This window comes from Columba livia, chromosome 23 (assembly GCF_036013475.1).
Source record: "Columba livia isolate bColLiv1 breed racing homer chromosome 23, bColLiv1.pat.W.v2, whole genome shotgun sequence".
Taxonomy (NCBI): Eukaryota; Metazoa; Chordata; class Aves; order Columbiformes; family Columbidae; genus Columba; species Columba livia.
This window is the reverse complement of record NC_088624.1, coordinates 5,177,378-5,200,504: the sequence shown is the minus strand read 5'-3', so window position 1 is coordinate 5,200,504 and position 23,127 is coordinate 5,177,378. Positions and strand designations below refer to the sequence as shown.

Here is a 23,127-nt window from a genome sequence, read left to right as displayed (position 1 = left end):
AGTGATATCTCTCACTTCTTCCTCCCATTTCTTTGCTGAAGATCCAGCTTCCCCATAAGACTCTTCCTCCTTGGCACTCCCTTAGGAATCAATGATAAGGACGCCTTCATCTCGTTGTCCACTGTGACTTTTATACTACTGGGGCGATCAATGCAGGTGCTATTTGGGTCCCTATCTCAACCACAGCGTCCTCACATGTGGTTTTGGTCTTTGCCTCAAATGCTATCTTCTCAGATGTAGGTTGAATGCCTGGCTCAAACATGGCACTCTCAGAAGCGATTTGGGTCCCTGTCTTTACCATGGTCATCTGAGAGCACTGAATTGTGGCTCAACGGGCTCAGGTCAACGCATAGTACAGTGCTAAAAGCACCTGGTTTTCAAGCAACTGCCAAACAAGGACTGGCCAACTCAAGGCATGTTTCACTGTTGCCACACCCAAAAGTTTTCTTCTCTTACACCAGCATGACACCAGACTCTACAACCACCACATTAAGCAAACACTGTTAATTCATAGCAGTAAACACCTCACTTAAGGGTGAGCAAGGACCTCAGGGGCATACACAACAAAACACGCCCCATGAGTCCTTCTGGGAAGAGGAAGGTGAATTCCCTCATCCTCTCCACTAGACAGCTCCCCCAACACTGTAAGGGCCCCAATGCCAGGACAAAGCCCAGGGCATCTGGTTCTATTAACACGTTCCCAGCCTTAGCAAAATCTGGAGATAAACTATGCAGCAAGCAAACTGCCTGCGCTACACAGAGGCCTGTGAATTGGTAATTGGTACAGATATAGCCTGCTCTATTAAAACTGCTATTGTCTAGAACATCCCAGTGAACATCAGAAAGACTGGGGTGAGGTGACCTTGACTGGTCACCAGGTGCGCTCCAAGTTGCTTTATCACTACCAAATCCCCAGCAAGACAGAGAGAAAATAAGATTACTGAGTTGTAGGTTGAGATACATGCAGTTTAAAGAAGAAAGGCAGAAGCCATGTGCAGAAGCAAAGAAAAGCAAAAAATTTTCTTCTCTGCTTTCCATCAGGAGGTGTTTTTCAGCCAATTCCTGCAAAGCAGGGCCAGAACACGCTTTGGAAAATGAATGGACAAATATTAAATGGCCGCTCCACCTCCTCCTTATTTGTCTTAGATTTTTTGCTGAGCACAATGTTATATGGTATGGAATGTCCCTTTGGTCACTCTGAGTCAGCTGTCCTGCAGATGTCCTGCCTCTGCCCCCTCCCAAACTCTTGCCTATCCTCAGACTGTTGGCCTTTGAGAGTGTGGTTGGAGAGACCACCTTGCTGCTGTGCAAGCACTGCTCAGAAAAAGCCAAAACACAGATGTGCTGCCATCAGAATCACTCTAGGTGCAGCAGCAAAGCACAGATCTGTGAAGGTTACTATGGGGAAACCATAGTAACCATGGCATTACCGTCCGGAAGACGACCTTCCTGAGCATCATCGTTCTACTTGGGCACCTAAGGAAATCCTCTGCAGGGGAAAGGATGACACAGAGACATGGTCTGGGATGCAGCAGAACTTTAATGGTGGAAAAAGAAGAAAAACAAGTCACTCTGAGTGGAGATCCCGGAGCAAGGAGTACCAGGTGCACAAAGGTGTCTGTTCCCTGCAGCTGCGAGAAACACCCAGGCAGGTGTCCATCTGCCCGTCCCACAGAGGGAGCAGGGCCAGCAGGTCCTCCCTAGGCTGGCTTAGTGGGGCTCACAGTCCAGGGGAGCACAAGAGAACAAGGACACAAGAGGAAAAGGGGACACTGGAAGAGGAAAAAGGCAGCATGGGCTGTACTTTCTGAGAGACCAGGCTGGTCCTGTCCTTTTGCCAAGGGTGCTGAGGTTGCTCAGACCCTCTGAAACCAACAACCTGATGCTACGTCCCCAGGCTGGTACCATTTTCTGTGTCCCTGGGGTCCTTCCCCAGAGCCATCAGCAGCAGCTTTAGCAGGGGAAACGCCTCCTTGTGCCGCAGATGCCGCTGCCCAAGCCAGAGAGACCAAAGCCCCCGGAGTTGATGGGCACTCCCTGAGAGCTGAGGATGCTGCCAACGGCAGCGGAGGTGGAGGATCCCACGGCGGTGTTCTGCGGGAAGGAGCTGAGGATGGGGCCGGGCAGGGTCACCACCACAGGGGACGGCTGGATGTAAACATGGGAGTCCTGGCACTGCCTGACACAGGGCTCATTGCAGCTGTTGGCCAGCGGGGTTGGGCCAGAGGACTGGCAGGGCAGGCAGGGGTTGTAGCAGGACATGTCTTCTGGCTGGTAGTTCACCTGGGAGAGAGGGCAGGGGAAAACAAAGTACAAGGGATGATGAAGAGCAGGTTTTCTCCCCACCATGGTGGAAATCACAAGCTGGAGAATAGAGCTAGAGGCTGTGTAGGAAGGTCTGCGGGTGCTTGACCTTTACCTTAGCCCAAAAGAACCCTGTCAACAGTGACCAAACCGAGGGACATCCCTTCCTAGCCCACAGCTCAGGAGACACCTAAACAAGCCCAGCCTCTGTCCTTGCCTCACCTTTGGTTCCCTTCCCTTGCCCATGTCAATCAGTTCTTTGACCCAGTGTAGGATAAAGGAGTCTGTAAGCTGGAGATAGGAGATGTAAGCATTGCCCACAGTCTTCACCTTCCACTCAACCCAAAAGATCCCTGTGAAAAGCAACCAAGCCCAGGGAGGTTGCCACCTAGATGATAGCTCAGCTTGGCCGAGCTCCAGTCTGTTTATATGTCACATCGTCTGCTCGTTGCCCTCTCCTGTGGTAAGTAGCCCCATGACACAGCATAAGACAGAGAGTTTGCATTGAAATCCTGGAGGTAAGATAAGGAGCAGGAGAAAGAGCTTCAGACTCACCTTGTTCCCAAAGAGGTGGAGGCGAGAGGAGTGGATGAGAGAGTGAGGAGAAGGACCCGCTTTTATACTGCTCCTGCACCGCCCCAGGCACCCAGTCACTGCACGTGGCAGTAATTTTCCAGCAGGCTCACCTCCAAAGCAAAATATCCTACCTAACTGAACTGGTTGCATTTGAGTTTTCATCAATGATGCCATTTAACTTCCTCATTTCTGACGTGCTTATTCTACCACACAAGTCCTTTCATGTGGTGGGATTACGGTCCGAGTATATCCTGGGCAGTGTCTTGTCGGTGCAGGAGAAGATGACCCCCAAGTTCTGCAGGGGTCCATTGCTGGCGGGGGATGTTGTCTTGGGGTGGTGAATTGTTTGCAACTCCCTTTGCAGAAAGAGGCCCAGCTCTGGCCTGTGATGCACATGTCTGTAGAGCACACATTGTCTCCACTTCGTTAAGGATGTTCCACTTGCTTTTCTCTCCTCCCTCTCTTTGTGCATGTTTCAATGATCACTGGCCATTGTATCTGCCGGTAGACAGTCTGTGCCAATGATTTCTTCTGTCTTCCTCTTGATGCCCTTTGCTCTGGGGACATCATTTGCCAGGTTGTCTGAGTGTGCAGGGTTGGGGTTAGGAAAGGCAAAGCCCACATGGCATTGAACCAGACAAATCATGTGGAGGGCAAGAAGAAGGTGTTCTTCCAGGTATTCAGCAGCAAAAGGGAGGCTTGTGCAAAGGCTGAATGGAGCAGCTTCAACAGGGACAGGGGTTATAGGAAAGGCAGAGGTACTGCAAGGGTTCTTGCCATTGGTATGTACTTATAGGATTTGTGACCTAAAGGTCCAGCTCTTGAACACAGACACATCTGGACTCTACTGATTCCTATCCAGTGAAGAAACTAGAGGTAATAGGCACCTGTTGCAAAATGAGATATTCTATAGACACATCAGATGATACTTTGTTATTGTGAGAGTCATCACGCACTGCCTGGTGTTGTCACCAAGAGGCTATGGCTTCTGCATCTTTGTAGGTATACAGAGTTTGACAGGACTTGGCCCTGAGCATCCTCCAAAGGCTGACTATGCTTTGAGTAGTGCTAGTTGGACAAGATGATCTCCTGAAATCCCTTCCAATCTCAAGCATTCTGTGATTCTGTCATGGGCAAAAGACAGGTGATGCATGGCTGCCTCTAAGAGGGAGGAAGTGGTTGCGAACATTGGAATCAAGGGGCGGCTTAGTTAACACACCAGAGAAACTGAGAATTCAAGACCTGATGGCAGGGTGGAAGGTAGAGTCAAGTCCCTGGACCTCAGCCTAATGACGCAACTGGTAGGGAGGATGCCATGAGATCAGCTGTCAAGTGCAAAAGAGCTTAGAAATCCTGGCAACACCTTAAACAGCTCATGGTTCAAGAGCAGGAAAGGTCAAGCCCAACACTCAAGAAAACAGTAGAGAAGTTGAGAGTGGAAGGGAATGGACAGAAAGCTCTCATGTTTCTGGCCACAGAAGATGGGTTGTGATGAGAAGGTCTCCTGAATTCTCAGCAGAGGGAAAGAGAGGTTTGCAGAAAACAACTCCCCTCGGGCAGGGACTCATCCCTGGGTCCTAAGCACTATGTCTTCTCCCAGGCACTAGGGCTTAAGCGCGCATCCTTTCCCATAGCCCAGTAACATTCTCAGGCTGGAGAAAAACCCAACATCACCAAGAACACAAGGAAACTCCCTTAATTTCCCCAGCATGTAACTCTCAGAACTCTCAGGATCCTGTAGTGCCATGTCCCTGAGGATGCTCAGGGTGGGGATGTGCTCAGAAGGGCCCAGGGTACAAAACCAGGTCTCAGACCACATCAAAGAGGCAATGCACTAACCCTGCCTTGAAGACATGAAGGCAGCTGGGATGCAGCCCAGGAGGCCAAGGGAGTGCCTTCAACAGGCAAGATTCCTGGCTTCCTGACTCTCCATACCCTTAGCGAGTCACACTCTTAATTTTGGATTGGCCATGTGTCAGGCTTTTGGCGTGAGGCCAAGCCAGGAGTGTGTGCTGTCTGCAGGCCTGTGTCCTGCTCAGGGTTGCATTCTCCTGCTTCCAGGGCAGCTCCATCCCTACCCTGGGAATACCATCTCCAAACACCAGGCTGTACGTCAGTCCACAGCTGCAGGCAGTGCCAAGGGTCATCATCCTCAGCATGACCTAATTGCCGTCACTGCCACAGTTCAGGGGGCTCACAGGACAGTCAGTGCATTTTGGAAAACTACTGGTTAGTGTTTAAGTGTGCGGCCAAAATGCACTGTGCTATGATGAGAATGGGAAGAACAAGATGCTGTCCCAAGCACCAAAGCACCGCTCGTGTAGTGAGGAGGTACCCGACTCCACAGGGATTGTTCAGGAAACTCGATGTATGGGCAGTTAATGTTCTCGTTCCGTAAGCCTGCTTATGACATTGGTTGAGAACCCCCAGAGTTTGCCATGAGAGGGGTCAACTTTGCCAAACAAATTGATACAAACAGGAGAGGAATTCATTGGTGGCAGCTTGTGTGAACCTTGGTGCAGGCTCATTAGATTTCCCTAGAACCATGCTCTCTGCCTCCACAGACCTCTCCAGTACTTGGAGCCATCTTCTGCCTTTACTGATTTTTTCCTACCAGGGAAAACCTCAGGCCTTTGATCTTGATACTTGAAAGGAGCCTCTGAGTCCCAGTGGTCATGCCAGAAATGAGGAAATGAAATGGCAGTATTAATGGAAACCAAAACCCAACCTGTGCTATTGGGTAAGATATTTTGCTTTGGAGGTGAGTCTGTTGGAAAATTACTGCCTGCATGCAGTGACTGTGGGTCTAGGGCAGTACAGGAGCAGTATAAAAACAGGTCCTTCCCTTCACTCTCTCATTCACTCCTCTCACCTCCATCTCCTCAGGAACAAGGTGAGTATGAAGCTCTCCTTCCTTCCCCTCATCCTCCTCTCCTTCCTCTAGTTTTCTCAGTTCATTCCTGCTTCTTTGTCTTATGCTTGGCAATGGGTCCTGGGAGACGGAAGGGGTCAGACAGTGTTGCATGAAGAGAGGATAGGGCATTGCTGAATTAAGCTATGGGTTCTGCAGGGATATCCCTGTGCTTTGTTTCTTTTGGAAGGGAATTCTGGGATGAAAGGAAGTAGAAACATGTTGGTCTCTCTACACAGCCTCCAGCTCTCACCTCCAACTTGGCTTGGCTTGTCTCCCTTGTAGTGCAGAGACAGGCTGCTCCTCGCCAACCTCTTCTGCTCTGCTTTCCCTGCCCTCTCTCCCAGGTGCAGCTCCAGCCACAAGACATGTCCTGCTACAACCCGTGCCTGCCCTGCCAGCCTTCTGGCCCAACCCCACTGGCCAACAGCTGCAACGAGCCCTGTGTCCAGCAGTGCCAGGATTCCAGAGTTTTCATCCAACCGTCCCCCGTGGTGGTGACCCTACCTGGCCCCATCCTCAGCTCCTTCCCGCAGAACACCGCCGTGGGATCCTCCACCTCCGCTGCCGTTGGCAGCATCCTCAGCTCTCAGGGAGTGCCCATCAACTCCGGGGGCTTTGGTCTCTCTGGCTTGGGCAGCGGCATCTGTGGCACGAGGAGGTGTTTCCCCTGCTAAAGTTGCTGTTGATGGTCCTGGGGAAGTCCTCAAGGGATACACAAGATGAGACCAGACTGGGGATGTAGCATCAGGTTGTTGTTTTCAGAGGGGCTGAGCAACCCCAACACCCCTTGCAAAAGGACAAGGCCAGCCTGTTCTCTCAGAAAGCACAGCCCATGCCATCTTTCTCATCCTTCAGTGTCCCCTCCCCCTCTTGTGTCCTTGTTCTCTTGTGTTCCCCTGGCCTGTGAGCCCCACAAAGCCTGTCTAGGGAGGATCTGCTGGCCCTGCTCCCCCTGTAAGGCAGGCAGCAGGACACCTGCCTGGATGTTTGCCAGAAGCATGGATCTCAGAATCTCATCTCCACTGGTGCTCCTTGGACTAGGATCTACATTCATAACAACATCGTTTCTATCTTTGACTCATTAAAGTTCTGCTGTATCCCAGTCCAAGCTTCTGTGTCATCCTTTTCCCTGCAGACACTATCCCAAGATGCCCATGGAGAGAAATGGTCCTCATGGTGATTGTGGGAAGGGGTTGTCGTGGATGGTTGGGCAATGACTTTTTTGGGCAGTCTTTTCAAAGCAAGTGTTCTTCAAAGGATAGTCGAGCATCGATCATCTGCTGCAAGGTGGTGGGGGACTGTGTTTGCATCACTTGTTATTTCTGTGGGGTTTTTTTCTCATTATTTCCTTCTCCTCTTAGAGATCCCTGATCTTGACCCAAGGGTATTTTTCTCTCTTGCTTTTCCATATCTCCTCCCATCCCATTGGGACAGTGGATTGAGAGATCAGTTAGCGGATGCTTAGTGCTGATCAGGTTCCACACACCACACAGACCAACACGGAGTGCATGTCGTCCTCATCTTGCTCCTTCCTGTTCTGTGCCCAGGGCTTCCTGGGAATGTTTCTGGAGGGAGGGAGCAGGGAGAGGCACTGGCAGGAGAAGAGGCAGCGGGTGCAGGCTGAGTGTCTCCAAGGGCTGTCCAGAATGTCTCTAAAGCAGCGTGGTGAGCAGCAGCAAAGGCTGCAGAGAGGCTTGCAGATGAGGAAAGAAGCTGCTCAACTGCTGTGGGACACAGCTGGACAAGGTGACGCATGTCCAGACAGAGCCAGCTCTTTCCCCCCCTGAATCGCCCATCCCATTGCAGTCTGTTCCAATACTCGCCACCCCTTTCCGTTCTAAATTTTTCCTTGTATCCAATCTAAAGCTCCCCTGGAGCACCTTGAGGCCATTTCCTCTTATCACAGTATCACAGTGTCACAGTATGTTTGGGATTGGAAGGGACCTCAAAAGATCATCTAGCCCAATCCCCCTGCTGGAGCAGGAACGCCTAGGTGAGGTCGCACAGGAACATGTCCAGGCGGGTTTTGAATGTCTCCAGAGAAGGAGACTCCACAACCTCCCTGGGCAGCCTGTTCCAGTGCTCTGTCACCCTCACTGAGAAGAAGTTTTTTCTCAAATTTAAGCGGAACCTCTTGTGTTCCAGCTTGATCCCATTACCCCTTGTCCTATCATTGTTTGCCACCGAGAAGAGCCTGGCTCCATCCTCATGGCACTCACCCTTTATATATTTATAAACATAATAAGGTCCCCCCTTAGTCTCCTCTTCTCCAAACTAAAGAGACCCAGCTCCCTCTCCCTCAGCCTTTCTTCATAAGGGAGGTGCTCCACTCCCTTAATCATCTTGGTTGCCCTACGCTGGACTCTCTCCAGCAGTTCCCTGTCCTTCTGGAACTGAGGGGCACAACACTGGACACAATATTCCAGATGTGGTCTCACCAGGGCAGAGTGGAGAGGAAGGAGGACCTCTCTTGATCTACTAACCACCCCCCTTCTAATACACCCCAGGATGCAATTGGCCTTCCTGGCCACAAGGGCACAGTGCTGGCTCATGGGCATCCTGTTGTCCAACTGGACCCCCAGGTCCCTTTCCCCTACACTGCTCTCTAATACGTAATTTCCCAACCTATACTGGAACCTGGGGTGGTTCCTGCCCAGATGCAGGACTCTACACTTTCCCTTGTTAAATTTCATTAGGTTACTCCCCGCCTAACTCTCCAGCCTGTCCAGGTCCCGCTGGATGGCAGCACAGCCTTCTGGCGTGTCAGCCACCCCTCCCAGCTTAGTGTCATCAGCAAACTTGCTGATAGTACACTCTATTCCCTCATCTAAATCATTAATGAAGATATTGAATAATATAGGCCCCAGTACTGACCCCTGAGGCACTCCACTAGATACTGGCCTCCAACTAGATTCCGCACCATTGACTACCACTCTCTGGCTTCTCTCCTTAAGCCAGTTTGCAACCCACCTCACTACTCTATTGTCTAGACCACACCTCCTCAACTTAGCTGTGGGGATGCTGTGGGAGACTGTGTCAAAGGCTTTACTGAAGTCAAGGTAGACCACATCCACCGCTCTGCCATCATCCATCCACCTTGTTACATTCTCATAAAAGGCTATGAGGTTGGTCAAGCATGACTTACTCATGGGAAAGCCATGCTGACTGCACCTAATAACCCTCTTATCCTTGATATGCCTTGAGATGGCACCAAGGCTAAGCTGTTCCATTACTCTTATGCTATCACTTCCTACTTGGGTGAACAGACCAACACCCTTCATGCTACAGCCTGTTTTCAGGCAGTTGCAGAGAGTGAGGTGGTCTCCCCTCAGCTTCCTCTTCTACAGGCTGAAGCCCCCAGGTCTCTCAGACACTCCCATCACACTTGTGCTCCAGCCCATTGCCAGCTCTGTTCCCTTCCCTGAACTCACTCCTGCATCTCAAGGGCTTTCTTGTCATGAGGGGCCTAAAAATGAACAGAAGATGAGAAGTATGACCTCAGCTTTGCCCAGCACAGGGGGACAGTCACTGCCCTGGTTCTGCTGGCTGCACCAGTGCTGATACACGCCAGGATGCTCTTGGCACTTTTGGCCACCTGGGAAAACAGCTGTTCAGCAGCTGTCAACTAATACCTGTCATCCTTTTCTATTGGATGTCTTTCCAACCACTCTTCCCCAAGACTAGTGTTCATTTTGGTTGTTGTGACATAAGCACAGGACTCAGCACTTGGCCTTGTTGAACCTCATACAATGGCCTCAGCCCAATGATCCAGCTGGACCAGATTCCTCTGTATGGCCTTCCTACTCTCCAGCAGTCAAACATTCCCACACAACTTGCTGTCATCTGCAAAGTTACTGAGGGTGCACTTGATCTCCTCATCCAGACCATTGATAAAAAGATTAAACAGAACTGGCCCCAGTACTTATCCCTGGGGAACACCAGTCACGACTGGCCGTCAACTGGATTTGATTATATTCAGCACAACTTGTTTTCCCTGGCCAACCAGCCAGCTCACTAATCACCAAAGAGTAGACCCATCCAAGCCATGACCGGCCACTTTCTCCAGGAGAATGCTGTGGGAAACAGTGTCAAAGGCTTTAATAAGTCCAGCTAAACATTTTCCACAGCCTTTCCCTCATCCACTGAGTAGAATGGCTGGCTGCTACCAAGCCAGCATCCAATCAGGGCTCTAGGTAGACACGTATCATCATGCTATCTGTGTCCTACAAGAGTTCAGCTGCCCCCCTTCCTCAGCTGAAAGCCTTTCTGCAGCCTTTGCTGCTGCTCACCGTGGTGCTTTGGAGAGCTCTTGGACAGCGCTTTGAGACAGTTTAGCCCACACCTGCTGCCCCTGTTCCTGCCCATGCCTCTCCCTGCCTCCTGCTCCCCAAAAACTTTTCCAGGAACTGGTGGGGCTGCTGCCCTCCCAGAGCCTCCCACAGCCCCAGGCTTCCCAGCCACCATCAGCAGTGGCCACTTGCCCCTGCCATAGCTTGTACACCAAGGCCAAGAGAAGAACGTCTGGGCAGAGACTCATCAAAGCTGGGTCTGATGGCCAGAGGTTCTGAAGGAGTCACAGATGCCCTCCAAGCCTGCAAGTGATAGTACCCAAAGGGGTCCCACTGCACTGTGTCTCACTGTCCTGGTTTTGTTAAATACAAGTTTCTCTTTTAGTGAATTTTCCTTTCAGCTAAAGTCTTCATACTCACTGCACTTTTCTGAAAGCTAGATACATGTTTTGGTAGACATAGCATTGGAATGCAAGGTTTCTGGTAAGGACACACATCCCGCGAGAGGGGAAAGCAGCGAACTGAACAGGTGACCAAAAACTCCCCAACTATTACATCCCATTCATGTGATACTTCATATAAAAGTGGGAGATCATGAGGATCTCGTCCCTTTTCCCTATGGCCGACATTAGGAGAGGACCTTGTGAGTCGTCCCTGCGAACTGAGGCCTAGTGATAGACTGAATCCAGTTCCAGTTGGCAGCAGAGTCCAGTCCAGGACTTCCAGGTGCCAGCCCTACACCTGCCAGAGCAGTTGCCAGGATTTTCAAGATTGGTTTTGTATATTTTGTATTATTTTCTCTGTTTTATTAGTAGCATTAGTAAAACATTCTTAATTTGTTTCCAACTCTCCCTCTCTTGGCTCCTTCTTTGCTTTCCAGTCGCCTGTACTTAGTGGGAAAGGTGGGGGTGGGCTAAAGGGGGAAAAGAGGCAGGGAGAGCGGGTTAACAAAACATCTGCCATGGTTTATTGTTACCTTGCAATCAAACCTTGACACCTACCCTCCCCTCCTTATGTGAATGCTGAAGCTTCTCATGTGCTGCACTCACCCCTCACTTTCCCAGGGCAACGCTTTCTTCACTCCTAGTGCTGCTGTGTCCACAGAAGAGGCAGTAAACAACCATTCTTAGCATGGCTTGACCTTGTCTGGCTACCAGTTGATGGAGACACATTGATCACATACATGGGCATGTGACAACATCCACCCTGCCTTTTCATGAGGTTGCTGAAAAAGTATTTGTGGTTTTTTGCATTGTTGAAATTTGCCATTTGATATTGGAATGCATTCTTAAATGTGGTTATGTTATATATAATTGTAATGCATTTTTCTCAAGTTTGGTTTTTGTTTTTTTTTTTTTTTTTTTTTTTTGCTACTGACTTATTACTTGCTGTTTATTTTAGACTATGGAAATTATATTTGGCAAAAATCAAACTCAAGTGATTTTCTTTTTCAGATTGAAAATGGGTCATAAAGAAGCGGAGAAAATTTCCAACATCAACCGCACATTTGGACCAGGAACTGATAAGAAACGTACAGTACAGCGGTGGTTCAAGAAGTTTTGCAAAGGACGCAAGAGCTTTGAAGATGAAGAGCATAGTGGCCACCATTGAAAGCTGACAACAACCAACCGAGAGCAATTATCATAGCTGATCCTCTTACAACTACCTGAAAAGCTGCCAAAGAACTCGACATCAACCATTCTATGGTCATTCAACATTTAAAGCAAGTAAGTGGGTGCCTCATGAGCTGACCAAAAATTTAAAAAATTGTCCTTTTGAAGTGTCACCTTCTTTTATGCTATGCAACAATGAACCGTTTCTCGATTGGATTGAGATGTGCAATAAAATGCAAGTACCTACAAAGCACTTCGCAAAGTCAAACTGACACCAAAAAAAGGCCATGGTCACTGTTTAGTCTGATCCACTCTAGCTTTCCAAATCTTGGTGAAACTATTAGATCTGAGAGGTGTGCTTAGCAAATCAATGAGATACACCAAAAACTGCAATGCCTGCAACCGGCATTGGTCAACAGAAAGGGCCCAATTCTTCTCCACAGCAACGCCCGATCACATGTGACACAACCAAGGCTTCAGAAGTTGAGCAAATTTGCCTGCATAGTTTTGCCTCATCCACCGTATTCACCTGACCACTTACCAAACAATTACCATTTCTTCAAACATCTTGAAAACACCAGCAGGATGCAGTAAATGCATTTCAAGCATTCATTGAATCCCAAAGCATGGATTTTTATGCTACAGGAATAATCAAACATTTCTCATTGGCAAAAATGTGTTGAGTGCAATGATTCCTATTTTGAAAAAGAACAATGCGCATGAGCCTGGTTATAATGCTTTAAAATTCATGGTCCAGAAATGCAATTACTTTTGCACCAACATAATATTCCCAAGAAAAATATCCCCTGTGCAGGTCCATTGACTTTGTTTCTTTTTATGGCAAATCCTTCCTTCAGAAGAATCAGTATTCTTTTTTAGCCCTTCTCTAAACCTTTTTCTCCTTTCTTATCGTGCATCAGGTAGTAGCTAGACTGCAACTAAACTAACAGCACTCTTGCATAAGCCCCATGAGCATGCCGAGAAGCAGCTGTCTTCTCCCTCAGTTTTCATACGCAGGCTTCCACCTTAAAGGTGGACTCACATCCCCACTTCCTCAGTCCCCCTTCTGATCATGCAGGAAGAACCAGAGAGGGCCACGCAGCATGGTCTTGGGGGTCCATTCCCCACTGACTGAGGTGGGAGAGGACTGGCTCCCTGGGATGCCCCTCATACCTGTAGTGCTAGACTCCGGGGACAAGGACGGAGAGAGAATTTCTTCACAGTTTGAGAGATGGGAAGATTCTCCCTGTACAGTTAGTGTATCCAAATCTGGGCAATAAGTTTTTGCCAACCTTTTAAAATATTCCCCTGGTGCCCTTTGGAATAGCTTTTTCACATGGCCTGTGGTGAGGGATTTCAGCTCTTGGCCTTCCTTAAACTTCCAGTTCCTGACTGTTGGCTCTGCTCTCCCCACAACAGACTTGCCAAGCAGTAATCCACTCACCCGGCTGGTGCCTGTAATCTTTACACATCTAAAACACCTCTGGGGGTCAGGGACCAGGTACTCTCTGTTTCTTCAGTGATATCTCTCACTTCTTCCTCCCATTTCTTTGCTGAAGATCCAGCTTCCCCATAAGACTCTTCCTCCTTGGCACTCCCTTAGGAATCAATGATAAGGACGCCTTCATCTCGTTGTCCACTGTGACTTTTATACTACTGGGGCGATCAATGCAGGTGCTATTTGGGTCCCTATCTCAACCACAGCGTCCTCACATGTGGTTTTGGTCTTTGCCTCAAATGCTATCTTCTCAGATGTAGGTTGAATGCCTGGCTCAAACATGGCACTCTCAGAAGCGATTTGGGTCCCTGTCTTTACCATGGTCATCTGAGAGCACTGAATTGTGGCTCAACGGGCTCAGGTCAACGCATAGTACAGTGCTAAAAGCACCTGGTTTTCAAGCAACTGCCAAACAAGGACTGGCCAACTCAAGGCATGTTTCACTGTTGCCACACCCAAAAGTTTTCTTCTCTTACACCAGCATGACACCAGACTCTACAACCACCACATTAAGCAAACACTGTTAATTCATAGCAGTAAACACCTCACTTAAGGGTGAGCAAGGACCTCAGGGGCATACACAACAAAACACGCCCCATGAGTCCTTCTGGGAAGAGGAAGGTGAATTCCCTCATCCTCTCCACTAGACAGCTCCCCCAACACTGTAAGGGCCCCAATGCCAGGACAAAGCCCAGGGCATCTGGTTCTATTAACACGTTCCCAGCCTTAGCAAAATCTGGAGATAAACTATGCAGCAAGCAAACTGCCTGCGCTACACAGAGGCCTGTGAATTGGTAATTGGTACAGATATAGCCTGCTCTATTAAAACTGCTATTGTCTAGAACATCCCAGTGAACATCAGAAAGACTGGGGTGAGGTGACCTTGACTGGTCACCAGGTGCGCTCCAAGTTGCTTTATCACTACCAAATCCCCAGCAAGACAGAGAGAAAATAAGATTACTGAGTTGTAGGTTGAGATACATGCAGTTTAAAGAAGAAAGGCAGAAGCCATGTGCAGAAGCAAAGAAAAGCAAAAAATTTTCTTCTCTGCTTTCCATCAGGAGGTGTTTTTCAGCCAATTCCTGCAAAGCAGGGCCAGAACACGCTTTGGAAAATGAATGGACAAATATTAAATGGCCGCTCCACCTCCTCCTTATTTGTCTTAGATTTTTTGCTGAGCACAATGTTATATGGTATGGAATGTCCCTTTGGTCACTCTGAGTCAGCTGTCCTGCAGATGTCCTGCCTCTGCCCCCTCCCAAACTCTTGCCTATCCTCAGACTGTTGGCCTTTGAGAGTGTGGTTGGAGAGACCACCTTGCTGCTGTGCAAGCACTGCTCAGAAAAAGCCAAAACACAGATGTGCTGCCATCAGAATCACTCTAGGTGCAGCAGCAAAGCACAGATCTGTGAAGGTTACTATGGGGAAACCATAGTAACCATGGCATTACCGTCCGGAAGACGACCTTCCTGAGCATCATCGTTCTACTTGGGCACCTAAGGAAATCCTCTGCAGGGGAAAGGATGACACAGAGACATGGTCTGGGATGCAGCAGAACTTTAATGGTGGAAAAAGAAGAAAAACAAGTCACTCTGAGTGGAGATCCCGGAGCAAGGAGTACCAGGTGCACAAAGGTGTCTGTTCCCTGCAGCTGCGAGAAACACCCAGGCAGGTGTCCATCTGCCCGTCCCACAGAGGGAGCAGGGCCAGCAGGTCCTCCCTAGGCTGGCTTAGTGGGGCTCACAGTCCAGGGGAGCACAAGAGAACAAGGACACAAGAGGAAAAGGGGACACTGGAAGAGGAAAAAGGCAGCATGGGCTGTACTTTCTGAGAGACCAGGCTGGTCCTGTCCTTTTGCCAAGGGTGCTGAGGTTGCTCAGACCCTCTGAAACCAACAACCTGATGCTACGTCCCCAGGCTGGTACCATTTTCTGTGTCCCTGGGGTCCTTCCCCAGAGCCATCAGCAGCAGCTTTAGCAGGGGAAACGCCTCCTTGTGCCGCAGATGCCGCTGCCCAAGCCAGAGAGACCAAAGCCCCCGGAGTTGATGGGCACTCCCTGAGAGCTGAGGATGCTGCCAACGGCAGCGGAGGTGGAGGATCCCACGGCGGTGTTCTGCGGGAAGGAGCTGAGGATGGGGCCGGGCAGGGTCACCACCACAGGGGACGGCTGGATGAAGACTCTGGAGTCCTGGCACTGCTGGACACAGGGCTCATTGCAGCTGTTGGCCAGCGGGGTTGGGCCAGAGGACTGGCAGGGCAGGCAGGGGTTGTAGCAGGACATGTCTTCTGGCTGGTAGTTCACCTGGGAGAGAGGGCAGGGGAAAACAAAGTACAAGGGATGATGAAGAGCAGGTTTTCTCCCCACCATGGTGGAAATCACAAGCTGGAGAATAGAGCTAGAGGCTGTGTAGGAAGGTCTGCGGGTGCTTGACCTTTACCTTAGCCCAAAAGAACCCTGTCAACAGTGACCAAACCGAGGGACATCCCTTCCTAGCCCACAGCTCAGGAGACACCTAAACAAGCCCAGCCTCTGTCCTTGCCTCACCTTTGGTTCCCTTCCCTTGCCCATGTCAATCAGTTCTTTGACCCAGTGTAGGATAAAGGAGTCTGTAAGCTGGAGATAGGAGATGTAAGCATTGCCCACAGTCTTCACCTTCCACTCAACCCAAAAGATCCCTGTGAAAAGCAACCAAGCCCAGGGAGGTTGCCACCTAGATGATAGCTCAGCTTGGCCGAGCTCCAGTCTGTTTATATGTCACATCGTCTGCTCGTTGCCCTCTCCTGTGGTAAGTAGCCCCATGACACAGCATAAGACAGAGAGTTTGCATTGAAATCCTGGAGGTAAGATAAGGAGCAGGAGAAAGAGCTTCAGACTCACCTTGTTCCCAAAGAGGTGGAGGCGAGAGGAGTGGATGAGAGAGTGAGGAGAAGGACCCGCTTTTATACTGCTCCTGCACCGCCCCAGGCACCCAGTCACTGCACGTGGCAGTAATTTTCCAGCAGGCTCACCTCCAAAGCAAAATATCCTACCTAACTGAACTGGTTGCATTTGAGTTTTCATCAATGATGCCATTTAACTTCCTCATTTCTGACGTGCTTATTCTACCACACAAGTCCTTTCATGTGGTGGGATTACGGTCCGAGTATATCCTGGGCAGTGTCTTGTCGGTGCAGGAGAAGATGACCCCCAAGTTCTGCAGGGGTCCATTGCTGGCGGGGGATGTTGTCTTGGGGTGGTGAATTGTTTGCAACTCCCTTTGCAGAAAGAGGCCCAGCTCTGGCCTGTGATGCACATGTCTGTAGAGCACACATTGTCTCCACTTCGTTAAGGATGTTCCACTTGCTTTTCTCTCCTCCCTCTCTTTGTGCATGTTTCAATGATCACTGGCCATTGTATCTGCCGGTAGACAGTCTGTGCCAATGATTTCTTCTGTCTTCCTCTTGATGCCCTTTGCTCTGGGGACATCATTTGCCAGGTTGTCTGAGTGTGCAGGGTTGGGGTTAGGAAAGGCAAAGCCCACATGGCATTGAACCAGACAAATCATGTGGAGGGCAAGAAGAAGGTGTTCTTCCAGGTATTCAGCAGCAAAAGGGAGGCTTGTGCAAAGGCTGAATGGAGCAGCTTCAACAGGGACAGGGGTTATAGGAAAGGCAGAGGTACTGCAAGGGTTCTTGCCATTGGTATGTACTTACAGGATTTGTGACCTAAAGGTCCAGCTCTTGAACACAGACACATCTGGACTCTACTGATTCCTATCCAGTGAAGAAACTAGAGGTAATAGGCACCTGTTGCAAAATGAGATATTCTATAGACACATCAGATGATACTTTGTTATTGTGAGAGTCATCACGCACTGCCTGGTGTTGTCACCAAGAGGCTATGGCTTCTGCATCTTTGTAGGTATACAGAGTTTGACAGGACTTGGCCCTGAGCATCCTCCAAAGGCTGACTATGCTTTGAGTAGTGCTAGTTGGACAAGATGATCTCCTGAAATCCCTTCCAATCTCAAGCATTCTGTGATTCTGTCATGGGCAAAAGACAGGTGATGCATGGCTGCCTCTAAGAGGGAGGAAGTGGTTGCGAACATTGGAATCAAGGGGCGGCTTAGTTAACACACCAGAGAAACTGAGAATTCAAGACCTGATGGCAGGGTGGAAGGTAGAGTCAAGTCCCTGGACCTCAGCCTAATGACGCAACTGGTAGGGAGGATGCCATGAGATCAGCTGTCAAGTGCAAAAGAGCTTAGAAATCCTGGCAACACCTTAAACAGCTCATGGTTCAAGAGCAGGAAAGGTCAAGCCCAACACTCAAGAAAACAGTAGAGAAGTTGAGAGTGGAAGGGAATGGACAGAAAGCTCTCATGTTTCTGGCCACAGAAGATGGGTTGTGATGAGAAGGTCTCCTGAATTCTCAGCAGAGGGAAAGAGAGGTTTGCAGAAAACAACTCCCCTCGGGCAGGGACTCATCCCTGGGTCCTAAGCACTATGTCTTCTCCCAGGCACTAGGGCTTAAGCGCGCATCCTTTCCCATAGCCCAGTAACATTCTCAGGCTGGAGAAAAACCCAACATCACCAAGAACACAAGGAAACTCCCTTAATTTCCCCAGCATGTAACTCTCAGAACTCTCAGGATCCTGTAGTGCCATGTCCCTGAGGATGCTCAGGGTGGGGATGTGCTCAGAAGGGCCCAGGGTACAAAACCAGGTCTCAGACCACATCAAAGAGGCAATGCACTAACCCTGCCTTGAAGACATGAAGGCAGCTGGGATGCAGCCCAGGAGGCCAAGGGAGTGCCTTCAACAGGCAAGATTCCTGGCTTCCTGACTCTCCATACCCTTAGCGAGTCACACTCTTAATTTTGGATTGGCCATGTGTCAGGCTTTTGGCGTGAGGCCAAGCCAGGAGTGTGTGCTGTCTGCAGGCCTGTGTCCTGCTCAGGGTTGCATTCTCCTGCTTCCAGGGCAGCTCCATCCCTACCCTGGGAATACCATCTCCAAACACCAGGCTGTACGTCAGTCCACAGCTGCAGGCAGTGCCAAGGGTCATCATCCTCAGCATGACCTAATTGCCGTCACTGCCACAGTTCAGGGGGCTCACAGGACAGTCAGTGCATTTTGGAAAACTACTGGTTAGTGTTTAAGTGTGCGGCCAAAATGCACTGTGCTATGATGAGAATGGGAAGAACAAGATGCTGTCCCAAGCACCAAAGCACCGCTCGTGTAGTGAGGAGGTACCCGACTCCACAGGGATTGTTCAGGAAACTCGATGTATGGGCAGTTAATGTTCTCGTTCCGTAAGCCTGCTTATGACATTGGTTGAGAACCCCCAGAGTTTGCCATGAGAGGGGTCAACTTTGCCAAACAAATTGATACAAACAGGAGAGGAATTCATTGGTGGCAGCTTGTGTGAACCTTGGTGCAGGCTCATTAGATTTCCCTAGAACCATGCTCTCTGCCTCCACAGACCTCTCCAGTACTTGGAGCCATCTTCTGCCTTTACTGATTTTTTCCTACCAGGGAAAACCTCAGGCCTTTGATCTTGATACTTGAAAGGAGCCTCTGAGTCCCAGTGGTCATGCCAGAAATGAGGAAATGAAATGGCAGTATTAATGGAAACCAAAACCCAACCTGTGCTATTGGGTAAGATATTTTGCTTTGGAGGTGAGTCTGTTGGAAAATTACTGCCTGCATGCAGTGACTGTGGGTCTAGGGCAGTACAGGAGCAGTATAAAAACAGGTCCTTCCCTTCACTCTCTCATTCACTCCTCTCACCTCCATCTCCTCAGGAACAAGGTGAGTATGAAGCTCTCCTTCCTTCCCCTCATCCTCCTCTCCTTCCTCTAGTTTTCTCAGTTCATTCCTGCTTCTTTGTCTTATGCTTGGCAATGGGTCCTGGGAGACGGAAGGGGTCAGACAGTGTTGCATGAAGAGAGGATAGGGCATTGCTGAATTAAGCTATGGGTTCTGCAGGGATATCCCTGTGCTTTGTTTCTTTTGGAAGGGAATTCTGGGATGAAAGGAAGTAGAAACATGTTGGTCTCTCTACACAGCCTCCAGCTCTCACCTCCAACTTGGCTTGGCTTGTCTCCCTTGTAGTGCAGAGACAGGCTGCTCCTCGCCAACCTCTTCTGCTCTGCTTTCCCTGCCCTCTCTCCCAGGTGCAGCTCCAGCCACAAGACATGTCCTGCTACAACCCGTGCCTGCCCTGCCAGCCTTCTGGCCCAACCCCACTGGCCAACAGCTGCAATGAGCCCTGTGTCCAGCAGTGCCAGGATTCCAGAGTTTTCATCCAACCGTCCCCCGTGGTGGTGACCCTACCCGGCCCCATCCTCAGCTCCTTCCCGCAGAACACCGCCGTGGGATCCTCCACCTCCGCTGCCGTTGGCAGCATCCTCAGCTCTCAGGGAGTGCCCATCAACTCCGGGGGCTTTGGTCTCTCTGGCTTGGGCAGCGGCATCTGTGGCACAAGGAGGTGTTTCCCCTGCTAAAGTTGCTGTTGATGGTCCTGGGGAAGTCCTCAAGGGACACACAAGATGAGACCAGACTGGGGATGTAGCATCAGGTTGTTGGTTTCAGAGGGGCTGAGCAACCCCAACACCCCTTGCAAAAGGACAAGGCCAGCCTGTTCTCTCAGAAAGCACAGCCCATGCCATCTTTCCAATCCTTCAGTGTCCCCTCTCCCTCTTGTGTCCTTGTTCTCTTGTGTTCCCCTGGCCTGTGAGCCCCACAAAGCCTGTCTAGGGAGGATCTGCTGGCCCTGCTCCCCCTGTAAGGCAGGCAGCAGGACACCTGCCTGGATGTTTGCCAGAAGCATGGATCTCAGAATCTCATCTCCACTGGTGCTCCTTGGACTAGGATCTACACTCATAACAACATCGTTTCCATCTTTGACTCATTAAAGTTCTGCTGTATCCCAGTCCAAGCTTCTGTGTCATCCTTTACCTGCAGACACTATCCCAAGATGCCCATGGAGAGAAATGGTCCTCATGGTGATTGTGGGAAGGGGTTGTCGTGGATGGTTGGACAATGACTTTTTTGGGCAGTCTTTTCAAAGTAGGTGTTCTTCAAAGGATAGTCGAGCATCGATCATCTGCTGCAAGGTGGTGGGGGACTGTGTTTGCATCACTTGTTATTTCTGTGGGGTTTTTTTCCCATTATTTCCTTCTCCTCTTATTGATCCCTGATCTTGACCCAAGGGTATTTTTCTCTCTTGCTTTTCCATATCTCCTCCCATCCCATTGGGACAGTGGATTGAGAGATCAGTTAGCGGATGCTTAGTGCTGATCAGGTTCCACACACCACACAGACCAACACGGAGTGCATGTCGTCCTCATCTTGCTCCTTCCTGTTCTGTGCCCAGGGCTTCCTGGGAATGTTTCTGGAGGGAGGGAGCAGGGAGAGGCACTGGCAGGAGAAGAGGCAGCGGGTGCAGGCTGAGTGTCTCCAAGGGCTGTCCAGAATGTCTCTAAAGCAGCGTGGTGAGCAGCAGCAAAGGCTGCAGAGAGGCTTGCAGATGAGGAAAGAAGCTGCTCAACTGCTGTGGGACACAGCTGGACAAGGTGACGCATGTCCAGACAGAGCCAGCTCTTTCCCCCCCTGAATCGCCCATCCCATTGCAGTCTGTTCCAATACTCGCCACCCCTTTCCGTTCTAAATTTTTCCTTGTATCCAATCTAAAGCTCCCCTGGAGCACCTTGAGGCCATTTCCTCTTATCACAGTATCACAGTGTCACAGTATGTTTGGGATTGGAAGGGACCTCAAAAGATCATCTAGCCCAATCCCCCTGCTGGAGCAGGAACGCCTAGGTGAGGTCGCACAGGAACATGTCCAGGCGGGTTTTGAATGTCTCCAGAGAAGGAGACTCCACAACCTCCCTGGGCAGCCTGTTCCAGTGCTCTGTCACCCTCACTGAGAAGAAGTTTTTTCTCAAATTTAAGCGGAACCTCTTGTGTTCCAGCTTGATCCCATTACCCCTTGTCCTATCATTGTTTGCCACCGAGAAGAGCCTGGCTCCATCCTCATGGCACTCACCCTTTATATATTTATAAACATAATAAGGTCCCCCCTTAGTCTCCTCTTCTCCAAACTAAAGAGACCCAGCTCCCTCTCCCTCAGCCTTTCTTCATAAGGGAGGTGCTCCACTCCCTTAATCATCTTGGTTGCCCTACGCTGGACTCTCTCCAGCAGTTCCCTGTCCTTCTGGAACTGAGGGGCACAACACTGGACACAATATTCTAGATGTGGTCTCACCAGGGCAGAGTGGAGAGGAAGGAGGACCTCTCTTGATCTACTAACCACCCCCCTTCTAATACACCCCAGGATGCAATTGGCCTTCCTGGCCACAAGGGCACAGTGCTGGCTCATGGGCATCCTGTTGTCCAACTGGACCCCCAGGTCCCTTTCCCCTACACTGCTCTCTAATACGTAATTTCCCAACCTATACTGGAACCTGGGGTGGTTCCTGCCCAGATGCAGGACTCTACACTTTCCCTTGTTAAATTTCATTAGGTTACTCCCCGCCTAACTCTCCAGCCTGTCCAGGTCCCGCTGGATGGCAGCACAGCCTTCTGGCGTGTCAGCCACCCCTCCCAGCTTAGTGTCATCAGCAAACTTGCTGATAGTACACTCTATTCCCTCATCTAAATCATTAATGAAGATATTGAATAATATAGGCCCCAGTACTGACCCCTGAGGCACTCCACTAGATACTGGCCTCCAACTAGATTCCGCACCATTGACTACCACTCTCTGGCTTCTCTCCTTAAGCCAGTTTGCAACCCACCTCACTACTCTATTGTCTAGACCACACCTCCTCAACTTAGCTGTGGGGATGCTGTGGGAGACTGTGTCAAAGGCTTTACTGAAGTCAAGGTAGACCACATCCACCGCTCTGCCATCATCCATCCACCTTGTTACATTCTCATAAAAGGCTATGAGGTTGGTCAAGCATGACTTACTCATGGGAAAGCCATGCTGACTGCACCTAATAACCCTCTTATCCTTGATATGCCTTGAGATGGCACCAAGGCTAAGCTGTTCCATTACTCTTATGCTATCACTTCCTACTTGGGTGAACAGACCAACACCCTTCATGCTACAGCCTGTTTTCAGGCAGTTGCAGAGAGTGAGGTGGTCTCCCCTCAGCTTCCTCTTCTACAGGCTGAAGCCCCCAGGTCTTTCAGACACTCCCATCACACTTGTGCTCCAGCCCATTGCCAGCTCTGTTCCCTTCCCTGAACTCACTCCTGCATCTCAAGGGCTTTCTTGTCATGAGGGGCCTAAAAATGAACAGAAGATGAGAAGTATGACCTCAGCTTTGCCCAGCACAGGGGGACAGTCACTGCCCTGGTTCTGCTGGCTGCACCAGTGCTGATACACGCCAGGATGCTCTTGGCACTTTTGGCCACCTGGGAAAACAGCTGTTCAGCAGCTGTCAACTAATACCTGTCATCCTTTTCTATTGGATGTCTTTCCAACCACTCTTCCCCAAGACTAGTGTTCATTTTGGTTGTTGTGACATAAGCACAGGACTCAGCACTTGGCCTTGTTGAACCTCATACAATGGCCTCAGCCCAATGATCCAGCTGGACCAGATTCCTCTGTATGGCCTTCCTACCCTCCAGCAGTCAAACATTCCCACACAACTTGCTGTCATCTGCAAAGTTACTGAGGGTGCACTTGATCTCCTCATCCAGACCATTGATAAAAAGATTAAACAGAACTGGCCCCAGTACTTATCCCTGGGGAACACCAGTCACGACTGGCCGTCAACTGGATTTGATTATATTCAGCACAACTTGTTTTCCCTGGCCAACCAGCCAGCTCACTAATCACCAAAGAGTAGACCCATCCAAGCCATGACCGGCCACTTTCTCCAGGAGAATGCTGTGGGAAACAGTGTCAAAGGCTTTAATAAGTCCAGCTAAACATTT

At 49.9% G+C, this 23,127-nt stretch overlaps 4 protein-coding genes and 1 long non-coding RNA gene across 5 annotated transcripts in view; 3 read left to right on the top strand and 2 right to left on the bottom strand.

Annotated features, from left to right (window-relative positions):
* The window catches only part of LOC102089960 (feather keratin 1), a 136,255-nt gene that overhangs the window by 60,461 nt on the left and 52,667 nt on the right, over positions 1-23,127 (top strand). The gene's annotated exons all lie outside the window — the stretch shown is intronic.
* Positions 1,523-3,624, bottom strand: LOC135576187 (uncharacterized). Its single transcript, XR_010467817.1, has 2 exons — positions 2,860-3,624; positions 1,523-2,283 (listed from the first exon to the last, which is right to left on the bottom strand). It is a non-coding gene; the product is annotated as an uncharacterized LOC135576187 (long non-coding RNA).
* Positions 5,675-6,896, top strand: LOC135576186 (feather keratin 1-like). Its single transcript, XM_065039909.1, has 2 exons — positions 5,675-5,773; positions 6,139-6,896. The coding sequence occupies exon 2, from the start codon at positions 6,160-6,162 to the stop codon at positions 6,466-6,468; it is 309 nt and encodes a 102-aa protein (XP_064895981.1). The 5' UTR covers positions 5,675-5,773; positions 6,139-6,159; the 3' UTR covers positions 6,469-6,896.
* LOC135576107 (feather keratin 1-like) lies at positions 15,168-15,764 on the bottom strand. Its single transcript, XM_065039473.1, has 2 exons — positions 15,741-15,764; positions 15,168-15,497 (listed from the first exon to the last, which is right to left on the bottom strand). Exons 1-2 carry the CDS (start codon positions 15,762-15,764, stop codon positions 15,168-15,170), a joined length of 354 nt encoding a protein of 117 aa, XP_064895545.1.
* LOC135576185 (feather keratin 1-like) lies at positions 18,883-20,110 on the top strand. Its single transcript, XM_065039907.1, has 2 exons — positions 18,883-18,987; positions 19,353-20,110. Exon 2 carries the CDS (start codon positions 19,374-19,376, stop codon positions 19,680-19,682), a length of 309 nt encoding a protein of 102 aa, XP_064895979.1. The 5' UTR covers positions 18,883-18,987; positions 19,353-19,373; the 3' UTR covers positions 19,683-20,110.